The sequence below is a fragment of the Phascolarctos cinereus genome, unplaced genomic scaffold (genome assembly GCF_003287225.1).
Source record: "Phascolarctos cinereus isolate Bilbo 61053 unplaced genomic scaffold, phaCin_HiC Scaffold_4;HRSCAF=312, whole genome shotgun sequence".
Taxonomy (NCBI): domain Eukaryota; kingdom Metazoa; phylum Chordata; class Mammalia; order Diprotodontia; family Phascolarctidae; genus Phascolarctos; species Phascolarctos cinereus.
The window spans coordinates 350,855,972-350,870,297 of NW_027555847.1; the positions used below are offsets into that span (position 1 = coordinate 350,855,972).

Consider the following 14,326-nt stretch of genomic DNA (forward strand, 5'->3'; position numbering starts at 1 on the left):
TGTGTGTGTGTGTATTTTTTTTTAGTGAGGCAATTGGGGTTAAGTGACTTGCCCAGGTCACACAGCTAGTATCAAGTGTTTGGTCTGAGGCTGGATTTGAACTCGGGTCCTCCTGACTTCAGGGCCAGTGTTCTATCCACTGCGCCACCTAGCTGTCCCAGATGGGTATATTTGTAAGAAGCTTTAGCTTCCTCTGTTTACCTTAGGGCCTGGGCAGTTTTATATTAATATTAGTGACTCATCTGTAGTTTTACTGCTATCTGGTTAGAAATAATAAGGAGGAATGGTTACCATGAATAGCATCATTTCTACAAACAAGCAAAAAGACAGTACAAGACTGATAAAGTAGCAGTAAGGCAGATTAGAATATGTCTTTGTATTATTATGTAAGTATGAGCCAAGGTGAAGAAGATGAGGGGCCAGGGCCCAAAGTCCTCAGAGCTGAATGCCCTACCAGGACTTTGAGGAAGCTCTAGGGGACAGAAATAATATCTTCCAAGGTATTGACCATATGTTTAGGCTAATCTTCCCCCTGAAAAAGGCAAAGAAACCAAGACATGATTGGTCCATGGCGCTAATTCTCAAGCCATTGACAAGCCTTCCTCATTGCTTGATGGCATAGAGGTGGCAGAGCCTTACAGAGTCATTTCTCCTCAGCCTTCGCTGATGTCTCACTGCTGTTGAAGTCATCACCCTCTGTTGACTAGATGAGTTTCTTTCTGGAGACAAGGAGTGTTCTATCTACCCAAACCTAGTTTTGTACCGTTGCTGATTACCCTTCCCATGCTATAGAATAATAATAAAACAGAAGAAGGTGAAACTGCAACTAGTATATACAATTTACTTTTCTTTTTAAGTATATAATAAATTCAACATATAACTTTCCATGATGTCTTTCAAAACCCTTTTGATTTTCAAGACACCAAGCAGATAACATTCTTAATGTTGGTTAAGAGATAATCCACCTCTGACCAGGAACCTGGCATTTCTGTATTTTAAGCTGTGGTCCAGAAATCCAAATCCTATTCTTAGCTTCTTAGCCAACTGTTCACTTTCCAAATCAGCTTTTCTCTTGCTTGTCTGTACAAATACACTCAAACATTCTCTTACCTTTTGTCACCTTTGGTTCTGAAAGGACAATCTAAGTGATTATGATCTTCAGTTTCTTGTCCAAGAATTCATGCTTTCTAGAAATCTTTTGGAGTATCAGGCATACTGATGTGAATCAATGGAAGTGGGTAGTAGTTACCTATTTTGACAATTTCCATGCTTGCTGCTTTTACTTTCTTAACTTTTTTAGGTACCTTGAAGCCTGTTTTTTATTTGGGAATATTTATATTCATTTTTATCAAAGGGAAAATTCATTTGAACTCTTAATTTAATTAAAAAATAATTAATCTATCTTATCAGATGCAGAATGGTGACTTGGAGGGCTCATTACAAGCTTGCCTATAACTTCTTTGACTACATCCCATAGATTTTGATATGTTCTCTCTGAATTGTAATTATCCTTGATATCTGTTATTTCTTGGTTATTTCTTCTTTCATCCAAGTATTATTTGTTTTTTGTTTTTCATATGGACTTATTTCTTTTGCTTATGATAATAATAGCACTTTAAAGTTTGCAATAATAATTGAGCTCTTTATATAATAATATAGCACTTTAAGGTTTTTAAAGTGCATTGTAAAACATTATCTCATTTTAGCCTATCAACAACTCTGGTAGGTATGTGCTATTATGACATCCCAGTTTAACAGAAAAGGAAACTGACTCAGGCAAAGATTAAGTGATTTGCTAGGGTCACACAAGTGAGTAAGTGTCTGAAGCAGATACTTCAGATGATTCAGAACTTCCTGACTCCAGATCAAGCCCTCTATCATGACTCCAGGTCAAGCTCTCTTATCAACTCATCACTTAGCTGCCTCAGATAGAGCCTTTATTTACTACTGACTTTATTGAACTAAACCCTAAAAATATGATCTATAAAATCTATGCTTTTGTAAATTTACCTACATTTTAGCTGTGACCCACTATGTGACCATTATTGCCTGATGGCATAAAGGTGGCAGAGCCTTACAGAGTCATTTCTCCTCAGCCTTTGCTGATGTCTCACTGCTGTTGAAGTCATCACCCCCTGTTGATTTTTTTGCATATTCTTTGTCTTCTATAAAAATAGTCAAGTTAGAAGGATTGGTTTGAGCTTGGGGGAGATGAGCAGAAAGGTATAAAGATAATGATTTGTGACATTTAATTTGAGGTATTGGACAAGATAGCTGGATGGAAATGCTCGGTAGGAAATTTGTAATTGGAGTTCAAATATTGTAAGTGAAGGTAAAGACTAGAAATCAATAATATAGAAGTAACAGCTAAAGGTATGTGAGCTAATGAAATTGCCAAAGTAAAAAATGTAAGAAGGTAAAAGGACTGAGAAAACCTTAGAGATGACCTAATTGTGTGAGGTGTGAGGAGGAAGAAGTATAATCATTTGAAGAAATTCTGAAAGATAGATCAGAGAGTTAAGAAGAGAATCAGGAGAAAGGAGTTAAACCAGACAGGCTTTCAAAGAAAAGTGGGAGTGGTCAATAGTGTGAAATGCTTTGTTGTTGTTTAGTCATTTTTTACAATTTATTTTTATTTTTTGTTTGTTTAGTCATTTTTTAGTCATGTCTGATTCTTTGTGACCCCTTTTTGGGGTTTTCTTGGCAAAGCTACTGGAGTGGTTTGCCTTTCCTTCTCTAGCTCATTTTACAGATGAAGAAACTGAGGCCAACAGGGTTAAGTGACTTGCCCAGGGTCACACAGCTAGTAAGTGTCTGTGGTCTGATTTGATTTTAGGTCTTACTAACTCCAGGTCTGGTGCTCTATCCACTGATGATAAGGACTAGGAGATAGCCACTCGATTTACAGATTAGGAGGTCAGTAATAACCTTTAAGAGGACAATTTCAGCAGAATGGTGGGCATGGGAGGAGAGATATTGTGAGGCTCAAATGAGACAATGGATGTAAAGCATTTGGCAAACCTTAAAGCATACTATAAGTGCCAGCTATCAGTATCATATCAGTCTCGGTCCTCAGGCCTCCTGTCTGATGGCGATTTCATTCCTTGAGCCTTCTACGGCACTCCTGTTGAGCTCAAGCAATAAGGGCTGTGCTGATTGATGCTTAGCAGCAGGGCTGGTGGGTAGAGTGGTGGGGGAGATGGGGAATGCACACACATTTTAAGTTTAATTATTATATTGTTAACACTTTAAGCAATTAACAGAACAAATCAAGTCTTGATTTGTAGTTATTTCCTGTGGATTTCTTAGGTGTAAATACTCCCAATGAAAATTTAACAAATCACTTAGTTGGTTAGAGCTGATTGCAGGACACAGCTGGCTAGAAGCCAAAATGCCAGAGCTGTTCAGAAATGAATACGTAATAAGGAAGTGCAGACAATAAAATTAAGACTATTCTTTTATACTTTTGACCAATAAAAGAAAGGAGATAGAGCAACAGTTCAAAGGAATAGGTTTTTAATAAGATTTTTTTTTGCACATATGTAATACAGGGCCTTTTACAACGGGAATATTTATTTCACAAGGTATAATCACAAATATACAAACTTACTTCCTCGATACTTGGGTGGAGACATAATCCCTCCTTTCTGCTTTGCTCCACTTCAGTCTCTGGGGCTGAGAAGAGGGTTAGGTTTATAGCTTACTTGGTTCCCCTAGAGCACAAACCCAGTTCCAAGTTCAAACTCCACTTAGATATTAGTCCCAGCTACCCTGGCTTCTCAGGGCTTCCATGCCAAGCTGGTTGGTGGCACCATTTCTCTTCGTTCCCATCTCCAAAATGCCACGGCTTTAATTCCCAGTCCAGTGGGGATCACCACCAGCACCTGAAACTGAGGAGAAGAAACACAAAGCAGACACAAATATCCTCAGATCCATTTCTGGGAGGGGTGGTGGTGGTAAAAGGGAGCTAAGTAAGGGAAGGAAATCCTTTCAGTCTCATTAGTTCAGTTCATGGCCTCCATACTGGGGATAGCAGCTAGGAGTTGCCACAAAAAAAATGGCAGAAAAAAAATCAATGAGTTTGTCTAACCATTTTTAACTACATTGGTGGCCAATCAAGGAGGCTTCCCATATGATAGGGGACACAGTGAATTACACACTAGCCAAACTGGGGATGCTCAAAAGGATAGTTGGGTTACATTTGAGGGATATGCCCATGCCCTTTGATGTCCACTAGAACCTTTTGCCTCTATCCTCTTGCAAGCCTCTGCACAATCTTCGTGGATGGTCAAAGTGTGAAGGTATTGGGTCTCAGTTTGTTCCTTGCTAGAATTTCGAAAGGACTAGAATTAGTTCCAATCAGTACTGACACGCCAGTGGATGTTGGAGAGTCTAGATATAACTAGAACCAGAATGTACACTTTACTGTTAGCATCAATAACTTCCTTAAGAAATTTCAAGCTCACCTGGATATACTCAAGTATGGATAGTCCTTTTCACACAAACCACCAAATCCAAGCCCTGTCATAGACTTTAAAGGTATTTTATCTAAATTTTTGTCATAAAAAGATTGGAAAATGATGGTAACTTAAGATTCACTGTCCAGGACAGCATTGTAGTCCACATTCTCAATTTTTACCATCAAATCTGCATGAAGTCTCATGTTTTCAGGTAAAATAGATGCATAAGAAATTGATGATGAGGTCAGTGTGACAGGCCTTGAAACCCAGGGTGGTCCTCTTGTCCTGACTTTGCTCTGGTTGCCCAAAGCTGGATCAGATTTTAACTTCTTCAAGACCAATGCTGCATTTTCTTTGCCAGTTCATCCAATATAGATGTGGCCATCTAGTCTACAATTATAACAAAAAGTTGATCTGTTACTCTGATGATTACCTGATGAAGGTTGTCTTATATTAGACTTTTGTGTCTTCCATCCTCTTGAACCTCTACCTCTGCGAGGAGAATAGGATTGTGCACTGATCCATCCATCTCTTATCCGATTGTCTCAGGTTCTGTGACTGGAGCTCAGTACTTACTGGTGGTTCTGTTGTCCCGCTTTGCTCCTGTGGTCCATTCCTGAGAAGACCTGGAACCTTGTAGACTATATTGATCCTTAAATGTCAGGAGTACCTGTCTCATCTCAGACATTGTTGGCAATGGTTTCTTTGCATAGATCTGATAACATCAGGTGTACAAGGGTCATGTACCACATCCTGAAACAATACCTGCAGTGTAATTTTTCCTGTATTCTCAGGATCATGTCTATCTGTATTAGTCTCATCACTTCTTGCCCCACCCTGAGGAAGAACTTAATAGGTTTTTCTCTTTTGTGCTGCACAATATTAGAGATAAAATTAATATAGGGGTCTTCACCCCTTTCAAACATATGAGCTAAAGTTTGTATATACTCTTGCTAGATAACATCTGGCCTTGCTTCTGTGAGGGTATCCACTGCCTTTGCAGCTTTTCCCCCTTAAAGTACCATATTTCACTGCAAAATCTTCACAGAAAAGGGGTTGCGATCATTATATGAAGCTTTAAAAATTGTGCTGGTATTACTTAAAAATCATTTATTACTAAACTGTATTGCTGGCAGACGAACTGTACAGGTTAGCTGGCACCGGAAGATGAAAGTCTTACCACATCATGTGACTTACTCATGGCAGCTTGGCCTCCCCACCCACCTGCTCCCCTTGTACCTATGGCTCTTTATGGGGTTGGGTGACAATATTGTTAGTATTGCAGCCCTCTACACAAACCACCACGCAAGTTAGCTTTCAGAAATATACTGACAATGCACCTGCACTGAGAATTCTAAACTTGGGGCTCAAAATGTGCAAGAAATAAATTTGACAGAGATAATTATGTAATCCATATACCACTGGTGAATACATTGCTGCTCTGTTTACTTTTTAAATGGTGTGACCAACAGAATTATACCATGTGATAATTATGCAATGAAAGGTGATAATCATTTAAGATCAATTGAGCCCCAATAAGGGCCAAAAACCTAAATTAATCTTTTTTCTCTCTGAGTGAACTAAAACACCCCTTCCTGTGTCGGCAAATTCCAGGACCAGATAGAACTGATCAACATTCTTCTGGTTTGTTATCACTAAGCCCAGGATGTCTGGGACCAGATACTCTCTTGAATAATGGGACTTTTCTTATCTTGAATTTCAGTTGACACTTTGACATTCTCCTGTTTTATTGTATTTATAACCTATTCAATTAAGAAAATTCCCTTCCCATGCTATATGTTAAACAAACATATGGAGACTGTATTTTTTGTAACATAGACATCCTGAGTCTGATCACTCTAAACTGTATAAAACCTCTCTCATTTTGCTTAATCTTGGAGTCAGAATCACATTCTGGCTTCCATGTTAACATGATTCACTAGCTAAAGGGGAATAAACTATATAATCATGTATCACCTAACTTGTTTGCCTTCTTTAACCAAACTTTCAGGTTAACAAAGGTTATAAACCAAGTTTTTGGACTGAAAAAACAGGGTGCAACAATTATGTGGCAGTGATGATCATGTGGTAAAATCTGATATTTGTTAGACTCATTACTTTTTCTGGCTCAGGAGCCTTCCAGTGTTCTAGATATACTCTTGCCTGTCCAATTCAAGTTTCCCAAGATTATTCTCCTGGGAGTTAGGGTTCATGTCTAGAGAAGATGCAAATTTGGGGCCCTGTGGTATTTGTATACAACAGGTATTTGTATGGCTTCTGTTGTATACAGGGGATATGGCTTACTCATATATGAAGTAAAGATTCTAGATTAAATTATGACATTCAATCTTTCTAGAGGAATGCCTCTTTTGATTAGAATCCTACCTCTTTAAGCAATTCCTCATCATTAGAGGGTAAATGTCTCAAATTCCTAAGAATAACTTCCTACTATCATTTCCTCAGGTATATTTCCATGATCAAAATTCTGAGGCAGGATTAGAGTTGTCTCACCAGCCTTAACCTGTACTTTAATTGTATACTCTTCTAATCCTTCTATTTTTCTGCCAGTAACCTTATTTAAGGTTTGGGTCTACTCCTGGTATCAGGAGACCTCTGTGCTTTTCAGCTGCAAAAGCTCCTATCTTTTCTAGAGATTCCTCTACAGGTGCTCTAGTTGTAGAACACAATTCCTATTTAAACTCATTCCAAGCTAGCAAAAGTACAAACAAGCCTAAACAATGGGCCTTATAGAATTGAATTGAGTGGTTATCAATAACAGCCTGCCATTTGGGATAAAAATGTATACTACTCAAGTAGTACCATTCAGAAACAATGAACTGAATCACAGAAGTTCAGTGAGAAAAAAAAATTGTCCAAAGGTTTTTTTAAAGCAAAACTAGCAAAAAACCAAAATTTCCTGCAAAAATAAACAATCAGAAATTATACTCTTACAGAGCTCCTACATATATATAGTGAGGCCATCTCCCACATGTAGCATGGGGGTGTCATTGTGTAGCTGGAAAGGAGGCAAGATAGACAAGTTTAGCCTCTTCTCCCCTGACCCTTCCTCCAAGGGAGATTTTCATTTCCTGCCAGGAGGAGAAGTAGGAAGTGGAGGACAGAGTCTGACCACTATGCTCTCCTAAGAGAGTGAGTTCTGGGCCTAATTTTGTAGCTGTTTGCTTCCCAAGGTATTGTTGGTCTAGGGCAGGGGTGGGAAACCTGTGAGATAGATCCTCAGGTGCGGTCTTTTGACTGAACCTGTTTTATAGAATAAATCTTTAAGGTTCAAACTAAACTTCTGATTGCCATTATAATTATATGATTATAATGGGGAAATATAGTAATATAATTACAATGGGAAAAGCAAAATCCTAAGCTTTATATTCAAGGCTTGTCGTTCAGTCAATTTTCCGTTGTGTTAGACTCCTGTTTGGGGTTTTCTTGGCAGAGACACTGGAGTGGTTTGCCATTTCCTTCTCCAGCTCACTTTGCAGATGAAGAAACTAAGGCAGACAGGATTAAGTGACTTGCCCAAATACCTGAGGCCAGATTTGAACTTAGATCTTCCTGATTCCAAGCCCAGTGCTCTATTTCAGCACTTGAGTTTCCAATACCAGTTCCCCAATGAACATATATAGCAAGCGGCAAAGAAACCCATTTATTCAAATTGATAGCAAAACAGAAACAAAAGAAAGTATACCTTAGCGCCTACATAGCAGACAATACAGAGTGAAAAAACTCCCATTGGGAGCAAGATAACTCAGCTCAACCAAGGAAGAGAATCCCACATTTCACCCAAGGGGAAATTAATTACCTGAAGTCTCTAGAGTAGCAAGCTCCTCTCATTGACTTCTTGCCAGTCTTTTCTGCTTCAGCAACCTGAAATGGGATTGACATTGCGTATTTTCTCTCTCAAAGCTAGAAGCCAAAAGAGCCTGAAGTAACTGTAGAGGCCAAAGACTTCTAGACCCAAAGAAAGTCTGTAGAGACTGAATAGACTGTCTCCTGCTGTCACCATCTCCTCCTGCCCTCACCCAGAAGCAGGGCATTGATCTCCACCAATGAAGAGAGACTCTGGGATTCCTGTTACAAAATAAAAATGACCTAACTTCCTCTTTTTACCGAGGAGGAAACAGATTTTGGAGGTTAAATAGCTTTGCCTCTGGTGGTACAGTGAGTGAAGGGCAGAGTTAAGATTTGAACCCATATCCTCTTATTCCAAATTTAGAATTCCTTTTATTATGCCCTTCTGAATCCTTCCATTCAGGAGAGTTTTGCTCATGGGGTGGCATGCTTCCCTGGGCATAGGGGTGTGGTGAGGTGGGGGAGGAGAGGTATCCGTGCTGCCTTCCAGGAAAAGGCTACACAATCACATCCAACAAGGAGAATTTATTAAACATCCACGATGTGGCAAGCACTGTGTTAAACGCTGGGGGAGTACAAAAAAGGGACAGTTTCTGCTTTCAAGTAGTTTACAATCGAATGGGGAGACAATAGGCAAAAAATACATACAAAGCAAGCTATATACAGGATAAATAAGGAATAATTAACAGAGGGAAGGCATTAGAATTAAGAATGGATGGGGAAGGCCTCCTGTAGAAGATAGGATTTTAGTTGGGACTTAAAGGAAGCCAGGGAAGCCCGTAGGCAGAGAAGAGGAGAGGGAGCATTTCAGGCATTGGAGACAGCCAAAGAAAATGCTGAGGCAAGATGATCGAGTGTCATGTTCACAGAACAGCCAGGAGGCCTCCGTCACTGGATTGAAGAACACTTGTTGGGGAGTAAGGTGTAAGAAGACTGGAAAGGCAGGAGGGGCCACGTTATGAAGGGCTTTGAATGCCAAACAGAGCATTTTGTAATTGCTCCTGGAGGGAATAGGAAGCTACTACGGTTTGTTGAGTAAGGTGCTGACATTGTCAAACTGAGCTTTAGGAAAATCACTTTGGTGGCCGAGTGGAGCATGCATTGGAGCAGAGACCTGAGGCAGGCTATCCCACCAGCAGGCTATTGCAGTAATCCAGGCGTGCAATGATGAGGGTCTGCACTAGAGTGGTGGCGATGTCAGACGTGGCGCATTTTTGAGATGTTGTGAAAGGGGGATGGACAGGGCTTGGCCATAGAAGGGGCACGTCTCGGGCCTCTGCAATCTGCTCCCCACTACCAGAGCCCAAGCGTTCTGCGGGATTTGTACGGCATTTCCGGCTTTGAGCGGCAGAGATCTCCCACGGGACGAATTCCCCGCAGCTCCAGCAGGGGCCGCTCTGACGCTCGCAGGCATCCGACCTCCGTTTCCTAGGAGACCTCATGACGCTTCCAAGAGAACCCGCCCCCTCCCCCCGCTCGTTCAAGAGAGACGGAAGTACGAGCGGAGCCGCTTCCGCTTCCGGTGGACGGGAGTGGAGTGGAACGTAAACACTGACTGTAGGGAGCTGTCGCCAGGTAACCTGGGGCTCTCGGGGTTTCCTGGGTAGGTGGGGGCGGAGATAACCTGGCTTTGGTGAGGAGACCTCTGGAAGAGTTGGGGGACCTTCTGCCGTGTGGGGGGACCTCCCTGAGGGTTGGCTTCCCGAGGTGGAGGGGGGAGGCCTGTCTGGCCCTTAGCGGCCGGGGCCCCTTCGGGCCCTCTACCCCGCTTTCTCCGGAGATGGGAGGCGGGGGAGCGGGCTGTTGTCTCCCCCGCCCCGGGCCTGTGTTGGGGCTCCGGAGGGCGGTTTGGTGTATTCCGGGGCGAGTGAGATCAGTAGATCCGTCCACCCCCCTTTCTGACGTCCATGGGTACGTTTTGCACTGTCCTCGACCCCCGCCGGGTGCGGGGAGGGGGAAAGTTGCTGAGCTTGTTTTGTTTTAAAGGAGAGAAATCATTTCTCGGAGTCACCACTGTCTGTCTGTACCTCAGGGATGAAAGGCTGAGCTCCTCGAGTTGTGCTCACTGTTCTTGCCTATGTTTTGGGGTTAGGTAATGCAGTGATCAGCTGCTCCCTCTAGAGCCTCAGGATTGAATAAAAAGTAGGCCCAAATTCAAAGAAAATGTAAGCTGAGAGATCAGTATCAACTTCTGTTTGTATAAAAGCTGCATGTTCATTCCTTGGAAATATGTAAAAAAGCAAAATTACAGGCGTAACTTCGAGTGCCCATTGTTCACTGTTGTAGGGTACATTTCCCGGGCAATGACAGACCAGCCAATAAATATTAAGCACCTACCTTGTGCCAGGCTTTGAGCTGAATATTAGAGATACGAAGAAAGGCAAAAAGCAGATTCTGCTCTCATGGAGCTTACCTTTTTAGTATTTTAGTGGCATTCGGTAAATGCAGAAGGCCTTGATGTTCAGAGTTTCTTTGGAAATTAAGGAAGTATTATTGTATTATTTTGAAAAAAGTCTTCACTAACCTAAAGTATGAAAGTGGAGAAAAAAATTATAGTATGTCTAGGAATTCTTTTGGTTAAAAAAAACTGCTTTGAAAATTATAAAGTGCTAAAATAATTAGAAATTGGTGTTTTAATTTCTCCGAATTTGTGAGGTTTATAACTTTTTGGAATTCCATTAGAATGTAAGTTCCTCAAGAGCAGGGGCTGTTTCATTTTTGTAGTAGTATCACTAGTGCTTTGCTCCCTGAAAAGTTAAATGATTTGCCCATAGTCACAGAGCCAGTATGAGGCAGAGGAGGGACTTGAACTGGATCTTCATGGTTTCCAGGCCAGCCCTCAATCCATTACTCTATGTTACCTGGCACATATTAGGTGATTAATAAAAGCTTGTTGATTAAAGACCTGTGCAGCCTATCCCCTACCTATTTTTCCACAATAATCTACTATTTCCCAATCATGCTTTATATTTTTAGCTTTCTTTGTATCTGGAAAGCCTCAGTCCCCTATTGTATCAGATATTGAAATTCTTCTTTAAAAAATTATCAAGTAAAATGCTTTCCATCTCCAGAGACAGAACTGATGAACTTTTCCTATCCTTTCCCACTGGGGAAAAAATTCTTGTCCTAAATATGGATAGTTAAAACAAATTCCTGTCTTAGCCATATCTAAAAATATGTGTTTTATTCCACATATTTAGTGTTTCACCATCTGTCAAGAGGTGGGTAGCATTCTTCATCATTGGTCATCTGGAGTCATGATTGATTATTTGTTAAATGATATTAGTGTTCTGAAGTCTTTCAGACTTGTTCATTTAGAAGAATATTGTTAGAGTATGTTTATTGAAATTCTGTCTGTCATTCAAGGTCTGGTATAGAGTGTTTCCTGATTATAGCAGTGAACTTTTCCTTTCCACATACCTGTTGTAAAATTCCTAAAACACTTTATTATCCAAACCAGTCATATGGAGCTTATATATTGCTTTGTATTATAATGATTTATGCATGTCTAATATCCTCTAGATTGTAAGCTTCTGGCATACTCCAAAGGCACCTAATATTTTTTGTTGAATAAAAAGTAACAGATATTGGCTAGAAGCTTAGACTAAGCACATTTTAGAACTCTTTAGAACCCTGAGATTATATATAGTCGTTCCATTTGTGTTTTAGAATTCATTTATGGTTTCCAGGGTGGCTGTCCTGGGAAGATGTTATTCCATAGAAGCTATTTTGAAAAATCCGACTTTAACTGACATGAAAATTTTTTGTGGTCAAAATATGTAAGCCTATGTTTGAAGAACATTAGAGCTTTTTGAATCTAATTTTGCTAGTTTTTTATATATTTCCAAGGAATGAAAATGCAACTTTTATAAATATAGAAGTTGATACTGATCTTTCAGCTTACATTTTCTTTGAATTTGGGCCTAATTTTAATGTTGCCAGATCTATCTAGTTTAATTAAAATCAGAATAATATTATTAAGAATATAATAAATAACTTATTATTTGTTTGAATTTTACTTGGTTCTGGTACTGTCACCTCCTTTCTTTGCAGAGGTAGAGGATTATGGATGTGGGATTTTGCATATACAGCAATATATGGTCAGATATGGTTGTTTTACTAAGCTGGTCTTTTTACTTTTTAACTCTTTGTTATGAGAAGAAATAGCTTGCTAAGTAGGGAGGGAGGAAAGTTCACATTCAATAAAAGATAATAAAAATAACATTAAAATAATCTGTGTGCTGTTCTTCGTACATGAAGATGGCATTACTAATCTACAGTCAGTAGGGCATGCATTCGTGAATTACTTTTCTAAGAGTATTGTTATAGTTACATGGATTCAGTAACACTCTTCTGGTAAGTATGACCAGTAATACCGATTTGTGAATCAGCCGTTTGGGAGTGAATAGAACTCAGACTGTGAAATGAGCTGTTGCTTTAAGGGCCAGTTTTTGGCACATTGTAGTGGGCCAAGAGTTCTCTAGCAATCTCTTAGTAGATCTCATTGCTTTACTTTAGGGGTTCCCAATCTTTTCAAGTTTTTAGTGGCAGATCTAAATGTAACTCACTTGATCCTGGGATCATAGTTCATTCAGCATCTTTTGTTGGAGTTGAATAAAGAAGGAAAATGAGTGTTTGATATGCATATGAATTCTCAGACCCCTTACAATAGCCCAGTGGTCCCTTCAGAGTCCTCATCCAACAAACTGGGAAGCACTATCTTACCTCATAGGTTTCCAATCTAGTTGCCCTTGGCCTAGCACAGTCTCTGTTCCTTTTTGGAGATTCTCATCAGGTTAGGAAATGTGGCCAGCAGATGTTTTTCTTTTGTCTGCTTAGGGGCTTACTGTCAGATTTAATATTCTTACACATAACCCTCCCCCATTCCGCCCAAAGCCCTTAATTGTTGAAGATATCACTCTCAGTAAGTCCTTCACCACCATTCTAGGCAATCTTAAAGTTTTAGGGAAATGATTAAAGTTGGTCATCTATAATTTTCCAGAATGGCTTCCTTTGGATGGAAGAGGAAAATTGGTGAAAAGGTCTCAAAAGTCACATCCCAGCAGTTTGAAGCTGAAGCTGCTGATGAGAAGGGCTTAGTGGAGAATGACGACGTTAACTGGCTTCATGCAATTAAACGAAAGAAAGCAATTCTCCTAGAAGACTGTGCAGAGAAGAGTAAACGGCTAAAAGATGAAGGTGCAATTTTGGCAGAAAATAGGAGGTATGGTATATATTTCTTTGTGTCAGGAATGGAGTTTGTGTTTTATTTTCTGACCATGTAGTCATTAGATGAAGATCTATATATTTCCACATTTTAAATTTATAAGATAAATAATAGGTTGCCAAGGCAAACCTTCCCATAGATAGTATAGATTAAAAATTTTAATTTTGATTATATTATTTCACAGGTTCAGAACTGTTTCATGGTTTTGCTCTGTCACCATTTATAGCTTCTTCTAAAAAGGCAGCTATACTAGATGAAGCACATCATGCTTACTTCTGGAATGCTTTTTTACTTCTGGAAACTTTCTTATGGCATTAACAACTTTGAATCAGGACTAGACAAGTTAGCCATTCTCTGTAGTAGCTTTGGGAGTATATAATCTCTCTATAGCCCTCCTTCCCTGTCCAGAGCATCTCCAGGTGGGAGATTCAGTTATAGCATTCCTCCAAGAGTTCTACTCCTTGAAATTTTTGATTCTATAATTAAAAAAAAAAGCTTTAGCAGAGTGGGGAATTAAATTATATATTTTCTTTAGGGAAGGGATTGGCAGCTTTCAGACAGTGGTACAATGGAATGGCATCAGAGATAGCTTTTAGTGGCCTACTTGCCTTTCCACTGTCGGTCTCTTTTGTCTTTTTTTTCCTTCCTTCCTTCTTTTAATCTTCCTTCTTTTATTCTCCTGATTTCTTTTTCCTTTCTCTTTTGTTCTGCTGATTCTTGCTAGTAGTAGTCCCATGCCATTATTTGGCCTCACCAATGACTATGGGTCTAA

General features: G+C 39.9%; 1 protein-coding gene across 1 annotated transcript in view; it reads left to right on the top strand.

Annotated features, from left to right (window-relative positions):
- Positions 1 to 9,811: 9,811 nt before the first annotated feature.
- Positions 9,812 to 14,326, top strand: part of TTC33 (tetratricopeptide repeat domain 33) — a 40,735-nt gene continuing 36,220 nt past the window's right edge. Inside the window, exons 1-2 of the mRNA XM_020996252.2 lie at positions 9,812 to 9,902; positions 13,330 to 13,551. Of these exons, the coding sequence (XP_020851911.1) occupies positions 13,331 to 13,551 (221 nt within the window). The 5' untranslated portion in view covers positions 9,812 to 9,902; position 13,330. The remainder of the gene's footprint in view (positions 9,903 to 13,329; positions 13,552 to 14,326) is intronic.